The sequence below is a fragment of the Notothenia coriiceps genome, unplaced genomic scaffold (genome assembly GCF_000735185.1).
Source record: "Notothenia coriiceps isolate Sejong01 unplaced genomic scaffold, NC01 NC01_scaffold00005785, whole genome shotgun sequence".
In the NCBI taxonomy this organism is placed as follows: Eukaryota; Metazoa; Chordata; class Actinopteri; order Perciformes; family Nototheniidae; genus Notothenia; species Notothenia coriiceps.
In genome coordinates this window covers 24,951-50,609 of record NW_011338486.1, presented here as the reverse complement: position 1 = coordinate 50,609, position 25,659 = coordinate 24,951, and the positions used below count along the sequence as shown (strand labels likewise).

General features: G+C 39.8%; 3 protein-coding genes across 5 annotated transcripts in view; 2 read left to right on the top strand and 1 right to left on the bottom strand.

Moving 5' to 3' along the window:
* The window catches only part of arfgap2 (ADP-ribosylation factor GTPase activating protein 2), a 33,099-nt gene extending 20,931 nt beyond the window's left edge, over positions 1-12,168 (top strand). Inside the window, exons 7-17 of one of the 2 annotated variants that reach the window (XM_010768478.1) lie at positions 5,151-5,207; positions 5,833-5,877; positions 6,651-6,703; positions 7,211-7,347; positions 7,480-7,611; positions 8,572-8,700; positions 8,803-8,955; positions 9,049-9,175; positions 9,339-9,426; positions 9,846-9,970; positions 10,228-12,168. In XM_010768478.1, coding sequence (XP_010766780.1) covers positions 5,151-5,207; positions 5,833-5,877; positions 6,651-6,703; positions 7,211-7,347; positions 7,480-7,611; positions 8,572-8,700; positions 8,803-8,955; positions 9,049-9,175; positions 9,339-9,426; positions 9,846-9,970; positions 10,228-10,248 — 1,067 coding nt within the window. In that variant the 3' untranslated portion in view covers positions 10,249-12,168. The remainder of the gene's footprint in view (positions 1-5,150; positions 5,208-5,832; positions 5,878-6,650; positions 6,704-7,210; positions 7,348-7,479; positions 7,612-8,571; positions 8,701-8,802; positions 8,956-9,048; positions 9,176-9,338; positions 9,427-9,845; positions 9,971-10,227) is intronic. The other variant, XM_010768479.1, reaches the window with a different exon arrangement.
* Positions 12,097-23,897, bottom strand: pex16 (peroxisomal biogenesis factor 16). The gene is made up of 11 exons (XM_010768480.1): positions 23,643-23,897; positions 23,181-23,216; positions 22,361-22,437; positions 20,961-21,094; positions 19,387-19,487; positions 18,598-18,681; positions 16,599-16,745; positions 15,568-15,640; positions 14,918-15,037; positions 13,955-14,019; positions 12,097-12,754 (listed from the first exon to the last, which is right to left on the bottom strand). The coding sequence occupies exons 1-11, from the start codon at positions 23,773-23,775 to the stop codon at positions 12,696-12,698; spliced, it is 1,029 nt and encodes a 342-aa protein (XP_010766782.1). The 5' UTR covers positions 23,776-23,897; the 3' UTR covers positions 12,097-12,695.
* A 66-nt stretch (positions 23,898-23,963) lies between these two features.
* The window catches only part of cars1 (cysteinyl-tRNA synthetase 1), a 25,276-nt gene continuing 23,580 nt past the window's right edge, over positions 23,964-25,659 (top strand). For both annotated transcript variants that reach the window (XM_010768482.1, XM_010768481.1), the window contains exon 1: positions 23,964-24,070. In XM_010768482.1, the coding sequence (XP_010766784.1) occupies positions 24,049-24,070 (22 nt within the window). In that variant the 5' untranslated portion in view covers positions 23,964-24,048. The remainder of the gene's footprint in view (positions 24,071-25,659) is intronic.

Genomic DNA, 25,659 nt, shown 5'->3' with positions numbered 1-25,659 from the left:
GTTAACTTCGCCCTGTCACTTGAACAAGTGTCTCCCGTAGTCTCTTTTCCTCGCTCGGGCAAAACTCCCTCAAAGTACTACTTTTCGTGTCTTCTGTCTTCGTGTTATTGTGTTTTTATCCGATAAAATCCACCAAAAACATTTATTTGCGCATAGTTCCCTTCACTCAGGGGAACAAACAGGGAGTAGGGATGACGGTACATGTCAGTTAGTTTCAAAGTTTACCTGATGACACCAGAAGCAGGTCGTCTACTGCGCATGTTCACACAAGGGCCGCGCCTGCGTGTATGATTAACACCCGAAAGTACAACTAAGCCGGGTGTTGTCTTTTCCTTTTGTTGAGAGCGAGAAGGCCGCCCCGTCCAGACTACAAGTCGCTCGGGTCCCGGACGTCGTGGTCCTAAAGTGGGTGGATGGTGAAGGGTCGGATGTTATTGTCGTGAATTTATATGTCTGATAATCTGGTCCACCACCATCACCACACACCAGGAACCCACCGACGTCCGTACCCCGAGGCACTGTGTCGTATGGACCGGGGAGGCCTTCTCGCTCCAAACAAAAAGAAAAAAACAACACCGCTTAGTTGGTACTAATTCGGGTGTTAACAAACATCCAGAGCGACGCCCTGGTGGAAACAATCGCGGACATAGACGACCACAATCGGTGTCACAGCCTAAAACCTTGTGAAACCTAAAACGAACAGAGTACCCGCAATCTGCCATATCCCTGTTTGGTCCCCGAGAAAGGAAACATGCAAGACAATAAAATGTTTTTTGTGGATTATATGGATAAACAACAAAAACACAAGACAAAAACACAGAAAAGTAGACATTTGGAGGGAGTTGCCCCAGCGAGCGAGAGAAAAGAACTACCGGAGACACTGGCAAGACAGGCGAAGTAACATCCTTAAACGGTACTAGAAGATGGTGAAAATCAAACTGGTAGAAGACAATGATTCAATACCTTATGATTATGTGTCATAATCATGAATGGCAATGACGACCGAGTAATTCTATACGCAGAACTTGACCAAAGTAATGAATCTACAGAAATACAAAGTGTCTCAATCGAACAACACCAATCCCGACCATCGATAAAAGAATTCCGTATAGTTGCCTTTTCCTGAACACAATACAGAAGAATTACGGTATCAGTTAACCCCCACGTCACCACAGAGCCGTCTCCGTTTGACCCGGCGCGATTGACACCACCGCGAAGTAACAGACGTCACTAACGACAGCCCCTCCCCGCCGCGGGATCGCTCATTTCATTGCTCATTCATGTTAAAAATACTCGCTCTCAGCTACAACACCATTATAAAGAAATTTTCAGTATAACCATTACATAAAAAAAAATCATTGAATGGTAGAGACCTTTACCCTGAATTTATTAGCCAGTTATTATTTGTAGTAGCCATTACCATTATTATTCTATTCATTTTTCTTAGTTGTAATGTTCCGACACCTGATTACTTACAACAAAAACAACGAAATTTTACAAAAGGAACCAAGTGAGACATCTAGCGCTCCTTCCTGGTCCGTAGCTGCCAGACTCGAGCAGGGTTCGAGTAGCCACTCATGAATTTGTGCTAGAGTAACAGACACTCGCTTTCATGTTTCGCCTCGGCGAGAAAGCATTGAGGTCGGGACAGAAGACTAAAGAAGAGTTCCAAACCATACTCGCACGAACAAGCTCCCAGTGTGAGGAGCCGAGACTCTCTGAGCCAGAGAGGCAGAGACTAAGAGAAATAAACTTACTAGTGCCTTGTACAATATCTAGGTAAGAAAAGTAAAGGAATTCAGCGAGGTTTCCTAAGATCAAATAATAGTAAAGTTACTTAGACGTCTAGAAGGGGGTTTACTAATAAGTGTGTAGTTAATGTAATATATCGTACCACGAAGTGTTTCTACTTTTCTTATTCTATTTGCTCTTAATCGTTATAATTTTTGTCGTCTTCCCTATCATTCTCTTTAGATTTCTACTGAATAATAGCAAGGTTTAGTTTTACAGGGACCTAAAATGTCTAGTAAGTACCAAGTAGCAAATTTGTCAGGAATATCGGTAATCGCATAGTTCAACCTATTTACAGATTAAACCTGGGCTGTACAACAAAATATATCGTAAGGAGACAATTTAACTGAAGAAGACAACAAACCTAGTGCCAAAACCACTGCCACGAAACAGAAGCAATATATCCCTGTGGTAGCAAACAGATCGCTTCCTGCCGAGAATTTCCACTAATCGGACAACAAAACGGCGACGAAAACAGACAAACGTACCAAAACAACGAACAAAACTGTAAGGGAGGTCGGGGAGAAAGTAAGAGGAAGAACAACAAGTGTGTTACCCTTTGTTCGATTAAACACAACAACAAAACAAACAAGTTGTTCAACAGAAACTTATAAAACACATAGCTTGTCATAATGGTTCCCGGGACGTAAAACACACACAACTCTTATCAGGAACAGTGCATGGACGTCTATTACGCAAAACACTTCTCACAAAACTTGGCATCGTAAGACTACACCTTTGACGAGTTTTACAACCACAGTATTGAGAGATTCCCACCTTTCTCAGATTTATATCGTAAACCCGTAATCACACCCAGAGATTTACTGTACCAAAGATTTTCGCAGGGAAGTGACTTAAGGGAGTATAACGTCTAGGCAGAACTTTGTATGACTGCCGGTGAATTGTACTCACAATACTTCCAAACTTCAAAAAGCCAGAACGCGATGTAAAGGACTTGAGGTCCACAGTTACGCTCAAATACTTACGACGCCACGAGGACGAATTTACAGGAGGGACTCTCATTCGTCACACCCTTAATTGTTATTTTGGTCGGTTCGATACAAAACATTAGTCACACTAGAAGTATACGCATAAATAATTGAATACCACACAACAAAGTACGAACCTACAATCCAGCGGAAGCAGTAAAGAGTTAACCTGATGATGATTACTTCCCAATTTTATTTTGATAATAACGAAAAAACTGTACAACACGTATTACAAGTAAGTCTACACTCTGGTAAGTAATAACCCTTTTTCTTCGGTACCGACGGTTTTTCCTCCATTCAGTATAAAACGGTATGATGTATGGAACCCAAAATCCTCGAAAGTTCGACACAGGGGGCCACGAACTCGATTGGGTAAATAACACAATGTTAATCTCTCCCCAAAAAAGGAAAGAGGGGGGACGGACTTTAGGAGGTAACCTTAGGGAACAAATGATAGCATGGTATGCACTGTAGTTGATTGTGAAGTGTGAAGATAAACCTATCGCGAGGTGTTATACATCACTATCCCGATTCCTCGCCGTAAAGATTCAGCAACTGGTTAGTGTGCTCGGCCGGCGATGGTTAGTCCGTCTGACACCCGAGACAAAGTCTGTCTCCCACTTTCTCACGACGTCGTGTCCCGTCATACTCTTGTATTTCTCGAACAACTTGTAATCGTACTCTGTACGTGTCATCTGGTGTTGTCTATTATTTGGAATTTTACTTGTCTTAACACGGGAAAAATTGAGCAACGATCTCGATAGACAAGTGATGAAAACAAGGTAGAGGACGTCCGAGCCACGGTTCTTTCCAAGAGCCACGGCGGGTCTCCACTCGTCATTCCAAAGTGCCTCCACCTTCGGTCCGCGTTCACACCGCCCTCTTCTACTCTCTTCACGTCCGACACCTCCACTTCTTTTCACTTAAAAATTACAACGCGCGCGTCAGGTACATTTTCATAGAGTAAAATAGATAAAAGAGTGTCCCTTAGGTGCCCATCTTACATCCGGTAAAAGTTCCTAGTCTGTTCCCTAGCCCATTTGCAACAGCTACACGTACTACATTAACAAAAAACGAAAACATCGCACCGAAGCTACGCGGACTCGGACTTCTCGACCCTACTTGGCCTTCTACCTCCTTTTCTTCTACTGTGTGACCCCCGTTTTCTCCACTCGTCCGCCTCCCGAATCCCGTACCCGAAGCCGGTGTGTCCTCCACATGTGAAGTCTCTAGTCTCAAACCCCCTGGGCCCAGACAAAGAGACGTCGCTCCTAGTGTAACTAATACTCCTCGTAGTTGAATTGACAACCAGTTCACATAGTAGCGTCCCAATCCGTTCGATGACCTTTAATAATTTTGGCGCCGGGCTTTTCTAATGGAATAAAAAGACACACTTCTAAGATTTTAGTTCATTAAACAAAGAGACCTTTCATTGTAAAGTATAAAAAAAAAATGAATTATATACGAATATTGAAGTGTACGATATCAAAATCATAAGACATAACTAATGAAATAATATCGTCGCGAGGGACACGGTATCAGTCATAGACATTATATACGAAATGTTGTGATCATGTTACACACATGTAAAAATGAAGTATACAAAAGTGTGTTTCTAAAATTAAAAACAAAATTATAAAAACTACCTGAATATAAAATTGAAAATAGAAGAAAAAAAACATACATAAATAAAAAATAAATAACTAGGAATAAAATAAGTGTTATAATTAAATTTATTGAAAGGTGTTTTTGGTGTACATGTCTCTACCACTTTAGTTTGACCATCTCTGTTACTAAGTTATGGAATACTAAATAACACAAGTAATTAGATACCTTACCGTTACTGCGCTCATAAAGAATGATAAGAATAAGAATAATGTGTCTTTATGTTTCACAGACAGTTAGCTTGTTGTGGTAGGCTGGTAGCCTATTTTATTAAAGAGCATATCAAAAGAAAGACTTGTGTTATGTCTTCCTTAATGCAATAGTAATTGGGGGTGCAAGTGGAGTCTCGCAGAGGCAAAACTGTGGCGCGCTTACACTGTAGGTGCGCCACAGTCTGCGTGATCTGCCTGTCGGGAGGGGCGGGCCGGCCCTGCGAGTAAAGTAACGAGTAAAGTAACAAATTACTTTATGTAGAGAGTAACGAAGTAGTGTAATATATTACTTTAAAAAAGTAATATGTAATATATTTTTTTTTAGTAACGACCCCATCTCTGGACATGACTTAAATAAATACAGGTAATACATAAACATCATGGTAATGGTAATAATAAGAATAAGTAAAAAGAATCAAACATTAAACAAGCTGTGGAATAAAATGAATGTTGTTTTTGTTGCTTTAAATGTTTTCCTTGGTTCCCTCTGTAGATCCGGAGGAAGGACCCAGCATCGAAGGTCTGAGCTCGTCCCCCAAAGCCTCCATCGGTGAGTACTTAAACACGATTCATGGTCTGTGAGCGAAGTCACAAGCAGAGGCCCGCTCTTTCGTAACTCCAGCCCTGTCTTCTGAAATTCTCATTCTCAAGTTTGATGAGCGTGCTTGTTCGAAGGGTACACACTCCTCGCTCTGAGAGACTCGGTCTCTCCGTCTCTAGATCTCTTTATTTGAATATACGAACATGTACTAGATCCCTCTTTTCATTTCTTAAGTCGCTCCAAAAGGATTCTAGTTTATTATCAATTTCAATGAATCTGCAGATTTTTCCCCCAAATGATTATTCACACATCAAATTAAATTATATAGCATGTGCTTCACAAAAGATGAAAAGAATAAGATAAAACGAGAATTAGCAATATTAAAAACAGCAGAAGGGATAAGTAAGAGAAATCGAAAAGAGACCTTATTATCGATTCAAATCAAAAATGTCCTGGATTTACAGATCATTCATGGATTCATCGTTTAAACAGTCCTTTATAGCCATTAGCCGTATCAATTGATAAATGTCTAATTTGGACCCCGACATGTTTTAATATAGCATTCTCTGTTAAATTGGACTTCTTCTGTGTTTTGGATCACGGTTTTGGTGACGGGCTTTGTCCTGTCGTATAGAGGACACCATGCGTTTGTCCTCAGACGAAGGACGGCTACTTAAAGGTGATTAGCTGTTGTTTATGCCGGCTGCATTATGCCTTTACGATGCATGGTTTTGTTGCTTGATTGACATCCCTCCAGCCCTCTCCCATTCTCCTCTCTCTGCTGATCACACAATGGAAACAAGCTAATTCTGGTGAGCACCTGCTGCTCAACAAGTTGTCAAGAAATAAATGTGTATCAGAAACAGTAAACCAAGGGCCCTGCATTGTGTGGAAAGAGAATAGTCCTTGTCACGTACCTGCAGATAATTGCTGTGTGAAGAGTGTTTTGCCGCTAGCATTCCATATGAAACATGCTCAAATGTTGGTGTCATAACTCTCTAAGGGTGGAAAAGAGTCTAAATATAGCATTTGTGACAATAGTGTGGTGTCTCTAAATGAATGGTTTTCTAAAAGCGTCCCTTCACTGAATTCCCTCATATTGCAGATTCCTCTGAAAACATACTGACGCACTAACATGAGTGTTATGAAGGTTTGAAGTTTTTCGTCTTGCGGCTACATTTCCTGAACTCCAGTGTCAATGCGAGTTTATAATGCTGCGGTGCTCCTGCTTAAATGTCCTCCACTGAGAGTAAGCAGTGTGGGAATTAACAATAAAAACCAGCCCAAGCTATGTTTTTGTATCAGTGTGATTTCTATGCGATATTAACTTATGGTGTGTTTTTCATGCTTGGATGTTAGGTCGCCTTAGTCATTCTCAATTGGCCTACTACTAAATGAAGGGTTAAAATAAAACTATATTGCTTTTTTGACATGTTGCATAATGTGTTACAGATGTGAGACCTTCCATTATTGGGAAAAAGAAGCCCATGGCTGCCAAAAAAGGGGTAAGTCATATTTTTGCCATACTACATACCTTGGGTTTTAGGAGCTGCAAGCTGTGTCCCCGGTGCTTGAGTAACATTTATTGTGTTACAATTAGAGAGGGGTTTTTCCTTTCTCCCCCCCCTGCCTGAAACTCCTCCATTGGAATCCCTTGTTTACTATCGTAACATAGTGACATCACTAACACTCACACTTCTATTGGATAGCGCTCCAACACATTGTACGTGATAGGCTAAGGAGCGGGACATTTCTAAGTCGTTGACCAATCACAACAGAGCCGGCCAGCTAACCAATCAGAGCAGACTGGGCTCTGGTTTCAGACAGAGGGTGAAAAGAGGTGCTGCAGCACAGGCAGTATGAGAACAATAAAGAGCTTGTTGAACATTAGAGCATGGAGACATGTCACAGTAGAGACACAACAGATAAATAAACCTTAAAATGAACAGAATTGGGCCCTTTTTAAATCGATGCTAGAGCTAATCTGTGCACTACTTTTCCATCTCATGCAGCTCGGTGCCAAGAAAGGTCTCGGTGCCCAGAAGGTGAGCAGTAAGAGTTTCACGGAGGTGGAGAAGCAGGCGCAAGTGGCGGAGAAGATGAGAGAAGTGCAGGCTGTGGAGGTGAAGAAAAGTGCAGAGGAGTCCATGTAAGAAGTATTATTTTATCTATTTTCTCACAGAAATCCAGGTAGAATGTAGGCCCATTTTCAAGAGATCAGACAAGGGATCGGTAAAACGTTGTCGATGTGCCATGATGTAACTTGTTTTTGCTTTTGTAGCGTGGCTTCGATGCGCCTGGCCTACAAAGAGCTGGAGATCGACCGGAAGATGGAGGAAAAGAAGATGAACACACTGGAGGGCAAAAAGAGGGAGCAGGCGGAGAGGCTAGGCATGGGCTTCGGCAACAGGAGGTAACTTCAAAGATCAGAGTTTGGGGACGGTCTGTTTCTCTGCAGAGGATCACATTGATTATGAGGAGCATCAACTTAACTGTTGGGTCAAGTGTAATCATCAGGGTTAGGCAAGCTACTGGAAATTATTAAACAGTAACAGATACCACTTATTTTTCTGTGTGAAGATTTCTAAAACATCCAAGTAATTTGTTTCTCTGGAAAGTAACATTTACATTTTATTTTTTTTAAATATATGCTTTAACTCTCACATAGCTATAGTTTAGCTATTCTGTATTGAATTACATTTATAGCAGCCGCTCCCTGTGCCATAGATCAATATTATCTTAATAATGCTAATACAACACTAGTACAATGTGTACATTTTTACTTCATATGTTTCACACAAAGATTTGTATTTTGTTTAATATTTTTGATGGACTTATTTATTTTAACTTCTTATCTTCTTTTTTTTTGTATGTATTTATTTTTTATTTAATTGATCCTTATTTTATCACAATATTAATTTAAATAACTTTCACAAAACCCACATTTTACTGGTAAATAAATTGCTCTGATGAATGAGAGTATAAGAGTAGTTATTAATTGTGATAATTAAAATATATTTATATATATTAAGTACATTTCTAGTTTATTTTTTCTTTGTTGGGACTAATATCTCAGAAGATTCAGTGTGTGTGTGTGTGTGTGTGTGTGTGTGTGTGGTGTGTGGTTGTGTGTGTGTGTGTGTGTGTGTGTGTGTGTGTGTGTGTGTGTGTGTGTGTGTGTGTGTGTGTGTGTGTGTGTGTGTGTGTGTGTGTGTGTGTGTGTGTGTGTGTGTGTGTGTGTGTGTGTGTGTGTGTGTGTGTGTGTGTGTGTGTGTGTGTGTGTGTGTGTGTGTGTGTGTGTGTGTGTGTGTGTGTGTGTGTGTGTGTGTGTGTGTGTGTGTGTGTGTGTGTGTGTGTGTGTGTGCCGTTTCAGCGCTGTGTCTCACTCGGTGATGTCCGAGATGCAGACGATCGAGCAGGAGACTCCAGTGGGGGCCAAGTCCTCCTCTCGCTCCAAACTGGACATGTTTGATGAGCCGGGCTTCACCTCGGGACCCCCAAAGTACGTATGACAGCTCTCGAACGATATATCAATGTGATTCAGTTTCAACGAGTCCACTTGCAGTACAACCAGGTGAATAAGAAATTGTGTTTGATGTCTCAGATATAAGGACAACCCGTTTACAGTTGGAGACAGTTTTGGATCGCGGTGGGATACAGAGGGAGGGACCGCCTCCTTCACCACCTCCTGGGCTCTGGAGAAAGAGGACCCCAAAGAGGAGGTCACCATCTCTAGTATTCAGCCAATCGGAGAGAGGTATCTATCCATGCACTGTCATTGTTGAAATAATGACATTTGTGTCCCCTCCACTGGGAACAGCTCTGATGTGTTTTCTTGTGTCTAACCCAGACTTCCCAGCAGAAGGAAAGCGGAGGTGTCCGCTCCAGTGTCAGAGTCCAGTGAGGCCCGAAATAAGTTTGCAAACGCAAAGGCCATCTCTTCCGATATGTTCTTCGGCCGGGAGAGCACTGCAGATGTGAGAAATAATTTCAGTTTTTCAATAATAACTTGTAGCACTTGAAGCATGCATTCAATTCTGGCAACTATGTGTTAAAAGCAATAACTCCTGGAGATATATTGATGTGCTAATAGTGTATTGTCATTACCCAGGTGTTGATTTTAGTTTGTTCTTCTCTCAGTATGATGCCAAGACCAGACTGGACACCATGTCTGGAAGCACCTCCATCAGTTCAGCTGACCTGTTTGGAGAAGCCAGTGACCATACAGGTATGACCTGTTGTGCATTATCTTTTATTTTTCTTGGTGTCACAAAAATGCCATGAGGAGACCACAGCAATTTATGTTAGCGTCCATGTCTGTGGAACACAGGCCAAAGGTCATTGGTTTCTACCTGAGACATACATCTTAATATATTTGTGAGCAGTATATTCAATCTCAGTAGTTTTCTTAAACAGCTTGTCACTGTAGCTTCTATTAAATGCATCTTAAACAGGAGTTAATAGTGCATTTGTTGGGGACTATTTTGAGCGGCGGATTACTCCACATTAAGTGTTGCACTGCTCACAAATTCTGTATAAAACTGTGTTTCCCCTCACACAATGAGCTGAACTGAAAACAAATATTTTTGTATGTTATTTATTTAAAGTAGTATGACTTACATACTTCCCCCCCCCCCCTATTCTCAGGGAGGGGAGCGGGCTACGACGGTGTGCTGCCCGCCGGCCCGGACATCGCTCAGTTCAAACAGGGCGTGAAGACAGTCGCAGGCAAGATGGCCGTCCTGGCCAACGGTGTCATGAATACCATCCAGGTGAGAGTTTGTAAACTGACATCTGATATAGTTTTGCTGCAGCCATAGAGTGGTGCATTGACAACCTAGGCTAGAAACAAACTACACCACGGTCACACATCATCACCACCGCTAAGCTAAAGGTGGCTAACATTCGGAGTGATGACTTTAGTATACTCTTCAAACAATGAGACTTGAACATGATTCAATATCTGACTATCTTCATTAGCTTATACACAAATGGCTGCTTCTTTTTCTGAAACATTTAATGTCTCCAGGATCGCTACGGCTCCTACTGATTCGCCCTGAGGGCTGAGCACCAAGCTGTGGGAGGACATACCAACTGACGCCTGTGAAGAGCCCCGCCTCCTGACTCACACATGCATTTGGGCGGAGTAAATGGGACGATAGAGACGGGAAGCAGAAAGGATTGCATGGGGATAATAAATCATCCTTCTCTCCCGGTCTCTTCTAGAGACATTTTTTACAGGAGTGAGACCGTATTTTCTTCTCTCATTCTCATTAGCTTGAGTTTTATTTTCCTAAAGGAAACCATCAAAGGGTGTAGTTTTTTCTAAACCGAGAGATATGTTTTAATTTAATGTTGTTGTTTTTTGGTCTTTATTTTTCAAAATGACGTCAGAGTTAACTCTTCTATATTTTAGTCCTTAGACAAAAATCAAAGTATAGTTTTTGATTTATATTATCGAATACTTCATTCTTCTGTCTTTTCTTTTATTGTTATATTAATACACAAGTGCAGTATATAAGTTAAACCGTCTGCGTTAATTTGAACAAAAATCCACAATGTGTGCATTCAGTGTTTGATTTACTTACAGTAGTTTATCCACAGGTTATTTGTATTCATGAACAGCACTGAATGACCATTTTAGACGCTTTGTTTAGAGATTGGAATTATGCATTTCAGTTGGGTGAGAGTGTATATTGTGAAACAGTGGAGCATCCCATATTTGATGTCCTGGTTGCTATTAGTCTACTTGGCAGCACTGGGAAACCTGGAAATGTCTATTATGGGTCCCCTTCATTTAGTAACTGTCAGATAACTTGCATATGTTGGGCATTTTAAAACATTTGCATAAATTGCGTTAATGAGCATTCATTAGTGGATTCTGCACAAACTGACTGGCCAAGGCCGGAGTTGTGTAGCAACCATTCACTGTAGGGAACTGAAAATGATTACCTCAACTGTGGCTTATATATAAGCAAGCAGTCTGTCAAAGACAACATTCCAGCGTTCTCCAAAACTACAGAATTCTTCAAAATCGACCCAATGTGTCAGGAGTGCCAATATGGCCACTATCTGGTCATTTTGGAAAATATCAGAAATGGATTCAGCATCCTCAATAACCCCCAAATCACTCCAATAACGGCCAAGCCCTTTTTGAACTATGATCCATATAGGCTATAATGCAACCTATGCTAAGTGGGAGCCTTACTATACATTTCTTTAGGGTGCTCCACAAATACGGGTTCACAACAGGACTCAATGATCTGGAAAGTAGACTATATGGTTATTTAGTATCTATACTTTGAATACCCTGTGACCAATACATCGTGTTCCAACCAAAATAAGAGGCTGTGCCCGGGGGATTAGAGGAGATGAAACCCAATCAGTAATGGTACAACAAATAAGTCATTTAAAGTATGTAGATAAGAGGTAAAGTCATGAAACACTGATATCATTTTAAGACCTGGAACTTGTTTCAAGTTGAATCTGAAGTCTGCCCTAATGTACCTTAACTGAAACATTCTGACATGTCTGCCTTCTCACTTTAACCTTTATTTTTGAAAGGCTTACATCTTCTACATTAGCTGATCCGTTTTGGACCTATGAAAAATAAAAATGCATTTGACATTCAGGATGTAGAGACAAAACCATGCCTTATTTGGCAGATAAACACCCACTGACATCTTATTGAAATGCAGTTAACCTCAAGGCTAAACATCTTCATCCCCCCCGGCAGGCAGACTTGACATTCAACAAGTTATTAAAAGAACTGTAGACGAGGAACCAGTTTGAAAAGCTCTTTGATGGATCAGTGTCATTTTTTTCCTAGCGTGGCCATGCTTGTGTACGTTCCGACCTGTGATTAAACTCCAAAAAACAAATGTGGACTGAAAGGATGAAACATTCAACTATTTATTTGTAGACCACAAAAAGATACGTATTCAGTATGTTAATAAAGATTTAAAACATCTGGATTCTTCTCATGTTGGACTCTTTCTCCCTCACACCCCCAGCCTCAAACCTGTTTGTGCTGTCTTACAAGTTGTCATGATGTTTTATCTGGTGTTGTACAACTCTTTCCTGCCAGGAACTCTTCCTAAAGTACTGGAAATTTAACGCTTGCTGGTGGAAAAGAGACTGTCAATCAAGATGTATGTGCTGGGTTTGACATGTCGTTTTCACAGTAGTGACACTCCCATGAATCATGACCTACCCAAAGAATGGAGTTCTCCAACATTTAGCTTTTTAAGTATTCATCAAACCAGTGCTTTGTTCCGTCAGAAACAAGGTAGTAAAACATGTAGGACTTATTTCTTAAGTAACCAGGAATAAGGAGGGTCCTCGCTGTCAGGGGAAAGTGGTAATTATCCCCACATCATTTCATCTGATTTGTGGGGAAATGGTAGCAAGTGCCGGTTCCTGGGCCGGACCGTTCCGTTCTCATTGTTGCCCTCGTCGACTTGCGAATGATAAAGTTCCGAACACATCCATGGGGGTTTATCCCCAGTTGTAGAAGTAGATCTTCTGCCAGGAGGGGAGGTAATCCATCAGAGGCCCTGGACACACAAACAGGATCAAAACAAGCACCAATATGCAGTGGTGTAAAGTAACTGAGTACATTTACTCAAGTATTACACGCTTTCATATTCAAAGAGAAATATTATACTTTTTAATCTACTACATTCATCTTACAGCTTTAGCCACTAGATACTTTACAATTAAATATTTCTGCCTGAAAACAGTTTATAAAACAGAATATGTTGTTATAAATTAAACTAGCTTTTAGAATTGTCTTATTTGTTACTTTTACATTTAATAATTTACATTTAGCTGAGAATACTTTCTTGCGATAACTTAAGTAAAATTTCCAATGCAGGACTTGTACTTGTAGTACTCTAAACAGTGTGGTGTTTTTACTGAACCTAAGTATCTGAATACTTCCTTGCCTTTATGTTATGAGCTGTGAATGGGATAAAAGAGAGGAATATCATTCAAACTGAATGGTGCTGCTAAAAGAAAAGGGGCACATTTTTATAAATGTAATCAGCTGCTACGAAATACTCAGTGGTTGTTGTTGTTACTGTTAATAAGTTGGCAAGATATTATGTAACTCTGCAGAACAATAGCCAGTAGGGTCATAGAGAGTTGAAGTAAAACTGAAATGAACTGCATTCAAAATGAAAACGATATTGCCAATAAAACAAATGAATAAAAAGGTGGGTTGATAAAGAAGAAAATACACTTTGCTGACGCAGGTGTTGGTCCTGCCACAACTGCGTCACTCTCATGGGAGCTGTAGTCTTTTTAAGTCCTTCAAAATGGCTCAGGGTTACGTTGATTCACCACTTTGGGCAATACGGAAATATATCCAACAATAAGAGATGGATTATTATTCATGTGGGTGCAGATACTCATGGTCCCCAGGGGATAAATCCCACTGACTTTTCATCCAGCGCCACCCAGAAGTTGACCTTTTGTTTTGTTTTTTCGGATGGATTTGCATAACATGTGATATCTATGATCACTGATCCCTTCACTTCACAGTTCTCACACCATTCTCCCTTTTGTAACAGCCTGTCCACACTTTGATGAAGGTATGTTGCTAAGTAGCACTGTTAATCCAACCAGACCAAACCACCCGGTCACAAGGGATAGACTGTGCTAAGATAATAAGGATGTTGTTATCCAAACAACATGTTGTTATTGTTTTCACGAGCTATGAATGTTAGACTCTCAGGTATGAATACAGTACTTACGTGCAATTAGGCCTATCCCTGGAACATTATCAGCCAGAAGTCTGAGCAGGAAGAGAATCTTTTCCCTAAACAAACACACAGCTGTTAAAACACTTTGTGGTTCAAACAAAATCAAAACAATTCTATTGGTGTTTCCTGCTATTTTACAAATATTCGAGTGATTCTTGCAAATGGTGTATTTCACATAGGAGAGGAACAATGAATCGATTCTTTGGCTGATAAATGTATTGCAGTATAATCTTTTTTTTGTAATCCTTTCAAAGCAGATCTGGTGTCGAATTCTAAAATGTAAGGATTTCATATGAACGAGTAAACTGAATATCTTTAAAGAGCCTGTTAGAAATCCCAAATCTCCTCTCTACCTGAATCACTAGTGTCAATCAAGTGCAAACCACGCCCCTTCCAAAGCCTACAAAACTCCGCCCCCTTCCCCCCCTCCAGAGACTGCCGGACAAAGGACTGAGTGGCATATGGCATTCCCAATAGTTTGTTACTATTTGATATGAAATGTTTAAATTAAGAGTTAGTGTTTATCAACCTGCTAGATTCCTTTTGTTTTGAACATACGTTCCTGAGGATGCATTACATGATCTAAGTGACATAGTCAACCTTATTTAGAATTCTTCTTTTTGCCTTTATGATAAGACTGGCAATATTCTTTTATTTAGATCAAATCATCCACATTCGTCACTCGTGCTTTAACTGCCACCAAATCACCGGATTGTGAAATAAAAGGCTAAACGGACAGCTGGGATGTTCAGTGACCCACCACTCCACACAGTATAGTTCCTTTCAGAGCCCCATTATGTTTTTTGGGGGTTGTATCTTTACTTGACTCCTTTGTTCACTTCTGTGACATCATTACATAACACTCGCTTTTCTATTTGCTAGTACCCAAACACTTTGTTTTTCTGTTGGATGCTTGATCGTCTGGATGCTATCCTGACATCCAGACATACTCACTCAGAGAACTTGTCGTAGAAGGGTGATCGCAGCAGGTAGTAGAGCAGAAGGAATGTCCTTCTCCTCATCTCCGCCTTCTCCCATCGATTTTGACATTTTCTTTCACTGAGCACAGCGAAACTGAAAAGAGAGGCACAAATAACTGGAATAACTTCTTGAACTTTGTTCTCGTAAAGGCACAACAGATAATAATCGGTTGCTGGATGTCTTATCTCCGCTTTGTGTTTTCATAGCTTGTACTCATCAAGAGTGACAGACATCTTAAACAAACAGAGACATACCCACAGCAGCAGATCCTATTTAAGGGCTTTGTGTGGGTTCAGTCATTTAGAAAGGTTTTGATCCGTGGGCAAAACATTATGTCGACATAGTGGCGTAATATATTTTTTTTTAAATTGCTAAATAAATTGCAAAAAACACTGCCATAGTTTTGCTCGCTTGTGTTTATCTAACAATACAAATTATAATTCCTAAAACTTTAATTGTTTTTGTTTCAAGATGACAATATGTATTTCTTTCTAAACATATGAAGATAATTAGTATTCTACATGTTGTGTTAAGTAGTTACAGATCCGGCCTTGAATGTAAATGTAATATTTGTATTAGATGTGAATCGGTAAATACATTTAGCAGATAAGGAGCATGCTCACCTGGAGAGCTCGAGGACTCCAGAGATGAGCCAGGGCTTCCAGGACTGTTTCCCACAGAGTCCCAGGCAGAGCACTGGGCCGGCTTTAAGGACAAACACTTCAACAAAAGCTCTCTACACTGAACAAAAAGGAAACGTTGATTTTAATTCAATGTATTATGTCGACGAATTTCACAAAACTGTATTAGGTTAGTTGAAAGCAATAATATTACGCTTAAATACAAAAATATTAGTTTCAACTTAATAGTATTGCTTTTAACTAACCTAATAGAGGTATGTGAAATGTGTTGACATAATAGATTTAATTAAAGTCAACGGTTCAGGTTTTTCAGCGTAGTTCAAACATTAGTTTTGTTTTTGGCATCTTAAAGCTTTTATATCTGCTTTTATTCTCGCTGCTCATACAGCAACAGTTTGCCATCTAGAGGTCATCACTATGAATGCAGGACAGTCCTAAGTCCGTGCACTCCAAATACACAGAAGTTCATTTGAGAAATTACAATATTGATAGAAATAGTAACGATAAACTTAGTTAGAAAAAATATTTGGTAGGTCAAATATATATTAAAAGATGGCTGTTAAGTTTTCATGTCTACAGCTGAAGAACCTTTTGATGTTCATTTCTAATTTAGGTGCTTTCTGATTTGTTTTATTCATTAAAATGTGGTTTATGAATTTATATAGATATAATATGATGGACTAACTTACAGTATTATCAGTTAGTTTTGGCTGAACAGTAGTTGCTGTTGTCCCCAAGGAGGATAACAGATGTTTCCCCACCTCCTGAATTTGGGTGACATTGAATATATAAAAGATGCATTCCTGCATGTAACAGATTGCTTTAAATAAAAAAAAGTCATAACTATTATTGACATCTGAAAAGAAGGCTTCAAGTCATCTTTTTGGGGTCTCTGGTGCTTATTTGTTGCAAGATACCTAAAACAAACTGATAGCATTTTTGATATATCTTCAGGAATTGAAAAATGATGTGATGAATCTTAATACAGCTGGAGTGACGATATGGAAGGATACAGTGTACGAGAGGCCGTCCGATGTACACGGCCTCTGCGAGGGTCTCCTGAAGACCCAGAGGTGTGGCGTGGAGCTTCTCCACGTTGGAGCCGCTCGTCCTCTTACTCTGACCCGGGGCTCCCCACAGCCGCGCCTGCAGGGAGGGAGCTGAACACCCCAGAGCAGACGGAGGAGGAATGTGTCAGTGAAACGTCAATACATCTACTCAAACATTCCTTTTGAACACGGTCATCTTCCTGCTCCATGTCATGCTGCTCTACCTGACTGTTAGCAACATAAATATATCGTCTTTTGAAAACTTTAACAGGCCTTTTTACAGTTTCTATTCAAGTCATCATCACTTCTATTGTTAACACCTGTGCTTGTTTTACCTGTGAAAAGGAAGACCAATTCAAAAGAAGTGATTGAAACATCTTAAAATGAAAAGAATGTACCGTAATTTTCGGACTATAAGGCGCACCTGAATATAAGCCGCAGCAGCTAAATTGAATGATGTGTACATATATAAGCCGCACTGGACTATAAGCCGCAGGTGTTTTAATGTTTAATTACCATATGTAAGGGTTCGTGCACAGAGGGGATTGTCTGGAAAGAGATGGCTGTTTGAGGAAGCTCCCATTTATTAACATTTCAACAAACAAGTTGCATATTTGCATAACGTATTCAAGTGTTACCATTTAGTGCAATAGTAGCTACAGAACATGTACTGCGCTGTGTAAACTGTACTGTATCACATAGCGTTTCAGACACACAAACTTTTCAACTTTCAAAACTTAAACGGTGCGCTCCCAGCGCACGTACCGGCAGTGATCTACAGCAGTGGTTTTCAACCAGTGGTACGGGGACAAACTGTCTCGCTCTCGTAATGTCTGTCTGTCTTGCTCTCGTTCTGTCTCTCGTACCACTCTCGGTTCCACTTTTACTTTTGCGCGCTACCTGTCTCACTCTTTTCCGGCCTCCAGCTTTTCCTGCTGGAGCCTGCCGCTTAAAGGTGGGGGGCACGGACCGGCCATAGAGCCCATAGAGTTAAAGGTGGTGGACTGTAACCTGTAAAATCCATAGATTTAGGAGGTCCCCCAGTGGCCGTTAGCTGTAAAAATCCATAGATTAGCCGCGCCGTTATATAAGCCGCAGGGTCGAAAAATGGGAAAAAAGGCGTGGCTTATAGTCCGAAAATTACGGTAATAAAAACTTCATACCTGCAACAAACTTTACAAGTTGTTGCCAAATGTGTTAGTTAACAGTTGCCTGTTACCACGCGCAGCAGAACAGGAACATAAGCATTGATGAAAAGCTGCTCAATAGCCACTTACTTTTTATCTCTGCTTTTGGTCTCTACCAACTCCTGAGGGTATTTCCTGTTACGTTAGCTGCTTTTGACTTTTTAGCTAGAAACTGCCTGCCGTAGCACCTGAAAATAAGGTTGAGGCGACTGCAGAGATTGAACCAGCGGCCTCAAAACGATGCTAACGAGAAGTTTTGAATCAGAACTCCGAAACAATTGCATACTGTATTTATTATAGCTGCTTTAAGTAACAGTACACATTTTATTTACCCCCAAAAAACATTTTAAAGGGGCTCTATTATGCTTTTTGGGGTTTCCTTTTCCTGCAGTGTTATATAGGTTTGCGTGCATGTAAATGGTCTGCAAAGGCTAAAATGGTAGCGTAAGGTTTACGTAAGGCAGAACGCTGAACTTTGACTGCTCTCTGTCTGTTAACATTAAGGCCATGTTTCTTTTCCAAACCCCACACAAGTTTAACATTCTTCAAAGGTGTCAGCTCTCTAACTGTATGTAACTATATGGAACCTTGAGTGGGTATGATCTTTAAGTATGATCACTTCATGTCGAGTAGTTCATAAGTTACCTCCTGAGTAAAAGGAGAGACCAACTGTCACCACCACTCAGTCACACGGTTGCTTAAAGGCTAAAACTCCACTAATTTGACAGTTTTGTCAAACTTAAGAAGATTGTATTTCCATTCAATATGTAACTCACTGCTGCCGAGGGGCCTGATGACCCGTCCTGACCTCTGGCCCACGTAGCAGGTGTCTTCTTCTTGTTGCTCCCCGTTAGCCTCATCTGTGAAAAAAAAGAAGAAACAGTCCAATTTAATTGACTCCTTATACACACATATTTTTTTCAATGCAATGTTTGATTTTTTTCTTTTTGACACAATGGAACAATCTGTAAGAACTCACATATGACCATATGGAATTGTTATTTGCCTTGAGTATTTCCACAGAGCACCACATTGTGTCTTCTCCTTTATGCTCGGTTTTGGTCTCCACCAACTCCTGATATCGGACTGCTGAATGCTCTACTGTGTTCAGCAGCTTGTCTCTAACTGTGTCTGCCTGCTGTTTGGTGCTGGGAACAGTATATTCTTTTACTTTTATGTTGGGAAAAACTGCCTGTTGCAGTTGAAACGTGCAGCTTGAATTACTCTCTGTGTAATTAAACACTCAAACAAGCTGTCACCTCAGACAGAAGCTTGCTTTTTTTCTCAAGATGCTGTCAGAGGTGACAACTTTGTTAGACTCTATTTGTCCTGAGACATGTTAGGAGCAACAGACTGTGATTAAATATATTTGTGGGTCTACCGCCATGCTAGCATCTCTGTCGTTCCATGCTAAAAAGGCTAACGTCATGTTGACAATGACAATAATAACCATGTAAAAAGTTAGTTTTCTATGTTTGCCTATTACTAAGAATGAAAAATACAATTTCTTGTTAAATATCAAGCAAAAACATGAGTACTAGTTGTGAGTTAGAGAGGATACTGACCTTCCCCGATGTATTCTGCTGCTCTGTCAACGGGCATTATGGGAGGTGAAGTCTGGATGCCAGATTTGTACCACAGAAGAAGCACAAGGCGAAAAATGGCCCTGGAGATCAATGTGAGATTAATTATATCAAACATAGTACACACTTTAAATTGGAGTATACTCTTTTCTTAATAAACATTTTATTTTTTGGTTATACTCTACATTGCAGAAAGTACCGGTAAGTGGATACCCTTTTAATTATTTGTTCAATAAAAAAAAAGATAAAGGTATCACGGTTTATATCGGTATTTATCTATTTTTCAATGATTGGAAATTTATTTACATTAATATTTTTTTTGAATTGTTATTTTCTCTATTCCACTTTCTTCTTTTTTTAAAAGTATTTGTAATGTCTGAACACACTGCTGCTTTTGTAACGAAAGAATTTACCCAAATTGGGATCAAAAAAGTATACATCTATCAATCTATTTATATGTTTTTCCTATCATAGGCAGTCCCTCTGACGAATGTGTCTTCAAGCGACGCTTGACTCGACTTTAGACATTTCATCAGCGTTGCTTGTTGAAACAGATCGTATTACCATACATTCTTCGTACTCCAATAAGTGCTTTCTGTTGAGGTGGTGGAGTAAATCACTTGTGTTACCTCCTTGGGCAACAATTTTAGTTGGACAACATTTGCAATAAATGTTAGTTTGATCCATGCCATATTTTTTTTAAATCCAATAAACCTCCAAACGGCAGACACAGCTCCTCTCCTCGACACAAGTTCTGTCATACATGTATCTCCATCTCCAGTCTAATTTTCTTCAGTTTCCATCTTTACATTCAGCTTCACATGTTATGCTAATGCTACTAGGCTTGGTGCTGAACCCCAGCATGCTGCTCGATCGCCCTTCCCAACATTTTTAACGGTATTGTGGTATAGGAAAAATTCATATCATACGGTATAAAGTTCACGGTATTCTGTATGAAACGGTTCTGCCCAGAACTAGGCTTTCAAACAGATGGTTAAACTTGGCACCCATTCAGACACAGGAGTATGGTTGATGTAGGGTCTGGATGTGTGGTGTAGGTCATCTTACGGGTGTGGGATGGGGTTGAGGTCAGAGCTCTGTGCAGGCCAGTATCGCTTCAACACCAAACTGGGGATGCTATGTCTTTATGGAGCTGCTTTGAGCATGGGGGCAATGAGATTTCGAAATAGTAAAGAACCAAATGATTGACTAAAAGTTGGAAGTGAAGTGTGGAACTTTGTCTCCCTCCTTTGGTAGTAAGAGGAATTACCATACAGGAGAGACTAAAATGACAGGGCAGCAGCTAGAGGGTATGTGGAAGATACATTTCAAAAGTGGGTGTTCAAGATTTTAAAGTAACTTGATGTTCAAAGGAAGGATTAAAGTAAAAAAATGCAGTGCACTCCTGCAGGCTTATGGGCCCCGAGTGTGTCAAAGTTAAACGACAGACACACTTAGCTCAGATGTGTAGGGAATATTGAATTTGTCATTTTATATATGCGTTTTTCTTCTCATGTTAAAAAAATAGATACTACTTCAAGAGGAGGGAAGCTTACTTGAATATCTGAATGAGACCGATCACCAGCCAGCGGCCTGCGTCCCCCCACAGCCTGCAGGATCCCATCTCCAGGAAGACCTCCACATGCTCCATCACCGAGAGCCAGGTGAGCAGCCTCTGCTGAGAGAGGGGCTGGAGAGACAGAGGAACAGTGCTCAGAACTTTCATCTGCAGCACAGGAACAGCATAGCATCTTATTCAAAGTCGCCTGTTGCTTTATTATAAACCCATAACAAGGCAGTCACACTGATGTTTTTCTTTCTTCATATACTTTAATTTATTTATTTTTACAAGTTTTCCACTTATGCTTTTTTGGCTGTTCCCTATCCTGTAGTGTGTTCTATGGGTTTGTGTGCATGTCAATGATCTGCAAAGGCTAACATCCAGAGGGAATTTCTCTACGAGCCCCTGCCTGAAAGGCCTCCATTGGACTCCTTTGTTTACTTCAATAACATAGTGACATCACTTTGTAACACTCGCGCTTCTATTGGCTAGCACTCCAACACATTGTATTTGATAGGCTAAGGGGTGGGACATCTCCAAGCGTTTGACCACAACAGAGCCAGCCAGCCAGCTAACCAATCAGAGCAGACTGGGCTCTGGATGACAAGTGAGTGATACCTCAGACACTCATTCATTATCCAAAATGACAAACCATAAATAAAGAAGAAACTATAAATGAGGATGAACTTCTTTCAATGCTGCCTCCAATCCACTACCACCCTCCCTTTTGCCACTACTCCCCAGAAACCAATTAACTATACAGATCATTGAATATTCAACTGCACATTTTTCAATACTAGCTAAACCCACAGATGAATGAAGCAGTCTTTATGTATTTTCTGAGCTGGATGATAGGTTAGATTGTTTGAAATGCAAAAGCTATCCAAAATGGAAACGAGTTGTAAATGTTGAGCACGTTTTTCAGCAGGATTGGATAATATCATGGTAGGAACCGCGCAGCGGCAGAAATGTATCCACTGGAAGAGATTTGGTAATACCGCTTTGATTGATGTTGTATAATCAGGTTAAGAGAACTCTGGATAAATCATTACCTCACAATGTTTGGTCAGCTTTTTGGATAAATGATTAGCAAAACCTGCAGGAATACGCAATCGTTTTTCTGGTGTTCTTTCACGTTTTTTTGTGATTGTTCATTAGCTTTATTTTGCTCTGAATTAAGTCAAACTGGTATTTATTTTGATCCAGCACTATCTTGGTACATCGGCCGCTCTGTAGCCATTTTTCTTTCTTGTTTATCTTCGTATAGTACAGACTGAGCCCGGCGTGTATCAAATCCCTGGCCTGTATGAACGCTACTAGTGTCTGTGTCTCTTTAAAGGCATTTCTTCTTCTGTGAATGTAATGTGAGAGGTAAATCTATCCAGCAGTGCTCACCAGAGGGAGGGAACATCTCAGCCCTTTGCGCAGAATACTGTCATTGAACAACACCAGCATGTTGGAGGCAGAGTACACTGAAAAATAAAAGACATGAGGAGAGATCAGGCAATACATATATTCAATAATGCATGAACAGCAACCATTTAAGAAGCTTGAAGATGGTACTTTGCTTGGTAATTCACTTCTTTTTTTTTTTGCGATTATGAAAACAGTTTTCTGTTGATTAATTATGAATCTATTATTAGTTTATGTTAACCTATGTAAGTTTAGTTCTTATCATTCATTTTTACTTTCAGTTTTGCTCCTTTGCATCATCTAGTTTTGTCTGGTAAGTTTCATTTTGACATTTTCAATATATTTCACTCGTCTATATACAAAAGAAATAATAATAATAATAATAATGCTGTCAATTGTATTATTGTTGTTGTCAAAGCATGCATCATCCTTGCTGAAAGAAGAAAACGTCTTGCTTTAGTCAGATGTGTGCAATATTACATCATTTGAAAATCGACTAATTTCTAAAGTTCACATGACACGCCATTAAGATTATACTTAAGATATGTCTTTCTTGTTGTGATAAACGGGATATTATGCCCAATCATGTGTAGGATATGGGACAAGACGTATTGTTAGTATGTTTGTTTTTACTTTCGGTTTTACTTGCATCATCTAGTTTGATCTGTTGACCAGTTTAAATGTTATGGTCATACTGTTTGTAATGCAACTGCTAAACAGTTATATGCCTCAGGAAGAATGAAGTCCCATCTTATCTTACATGCCAACTGACCTTGAAGCTTATTATTGAACCTTGACTTACCTAGTTCAGATATTAAATGGGAATCTGTGAATCGCCCTGAAAAAAAAGGTAAGAAAAATAATACAGTTTATTGGCCAAGTTTTAGCTTACACAGAAATAGACACAAGAGCAAGCACAACGAAGCTGGAGGAACACAACTAATGAATAGACAAGACTTTATGTACACAGGTTTGTGAACAAATATGTATATTTTATTATTAAGGACCAATGACAACCTAAATAAAATTCATGCAAGACAAAATGTGTCACATGTTGTCATTTATTATATGAGGAAAACATTAAATCTAGAATCTTTATGTGCAGCATAAGCAGCTAGTGTCATGGTTTTAAGTTATAATGAAACTAATATCTGGTCTGGAACCCAAGTTTAAGTTAACATAAATTAGAGGTGGAGTTAAGCCCACACACAGTGTTACAATGTTTTAATATATGATTAATCTGAGTAAAAGCTGTGTCACTGACCTGCGATCAGGTATGAGAGGGTCCGCACCGTCCCCTCCACCTGTGTGGCGGCGGAGGGGTTTCTCTTCACATACTCAATGTACCGCTCATAAACACGAGTTACTTTATCCACGTACTCTTTAAGAGGAGACATTTCAGCTTATACTTACTCTACACTAACATATAAACTCTCCATGTAGCCGCCATGTTCATAAAATACCAGCTGTTAAGGAGCTAGTTTGAAAAACATACGACTTCTTGAAAACAAAACTAACTTCCGCCCGGGAGAACCGTCAGCCATTAGCGTCCCCCGCTCCCAGGTCGAACACACTGGTTCCGGTTCCTACCGTTAGCATATAGTGCGCGGTTCTTGTTCTTCCGGACACGTTATTGTTGCATCAGCATCCAACCATCCAGCACTGTGGATATGTCGACCTCAGGAGAGCCAGGTACTGTAAAGGTTTATTTCTGCTTTAACCCCCTTTAAAAACCAGGGGATTTATAGTCATAGGTAATGGAGCAGAGTGTATCGACTAAGACCCTTAGGTCAATAAATAAGATTCAACAGCTTGCCGGAATGTAAATGCAACACTATTTAGTCACAAATACATAGTCCATACAGCAGTATTATGTTAAACGACTGAAATACTTTATGTTTAATTGGTGCAATGTTTTCAATAGTGTTTGGTGTGGCGTGTTCTGTAAAAGAATATGTGACGTTACTAGACTAATCGAAATGCGTTAGAGCTGAGCATTTCAAGGTATTCCAGGTCTATGTTTCTAGTGTAATATTAAAAAGTGCAACAGGGCACAATAGGCTCATATTACCAAAATATGGCCAAATTAAAGACAATTTATTTCGTTTACAATAGTAAGCAAAACGGTTGTTTTCACATCAGGCCAGATGTTATTTTTGATCCCTTTTTCATCAGCATTTTATTTATAAAAATAACTATTAATGATGTTATAGGTTTTGTGGTTTTGGTTTTGTTTGGTTTTAAATTGTAAAAGGTTTATTTATTTGTATACTTTTTACTTTCAGTTGTGCTCTGTTGCATCATCTGGTTTGTGTTTCGGTTTGACAATGTTACTTGATTTCACTCATTTATACATTTGAAAATGGGTTCAATTGGCAAATGTCCTGAGACCTGGAATAACTAGAATTATTACATTTATTATAATAAGTAATATTATATTTTAATATCATTAATGAGTATTTCTTGTTACTATGTGCCGTTGCAACATCCGGTTAAATTAGTCAGAAGTGCAATATTATTTACATCATTTGAGTTGCTCTTTACAGTTATAACTTCATACTGAGAGATGTTCATCGAAATGTTTACTTAAAATCAGTCTACCTTTTTGGGACAGTTTGTTTAATTCTTAATTTGTTTGTTTTTACTTTCACATTTGCTCTTGCATCATCTAGTTCCATCTGTTACATTTCTGTTTGACAATTGTACATATTCGTATCTATTCAAGATCAGGTGCTAAAGGGCCTGAGACCCTCTTGGAATCAATCTTCACAATAATAATAAAATGTAATGTATGATTGCTGTGTTTCCCCTAGGATGGAGTCATAGAAGCGGTGCTAAGGCACGTTGGCCCAGCATAATGTGAGCGCGGAGCGCGTGGAATTTTTTAGTGTGTGCACGTGCGAAGTGCGCCCCGCTAATTTCTTTCTATGTGTCAGCACAAGAAAGGCTCTTGAGGCCTAGTACCAGGGCCGGATTTAGACAATTTGCTGCCCTAGGTGAGATTTTAGGCGACATTTTATATAAAGAATAAATGAAAAATCTCTACAAAAGACAAATACACTGCAAAAACAGAAACTTATTGACATAGGTAATATAAGTCAAAATGGCTTCAAATGTATTCAGTATTGTATAAACATGTTTGAATTGGGGGGTGGACGTCACATCCTCTATGGGGGTCCGGGGGTATGCCCCCCCGGGGAGATTTTTTTTTTTTAACATTTTACAGTAAAATGCTTCAATCTGGTGCACTTTGAGCACACAATTACTAGAGACCTGGGGCC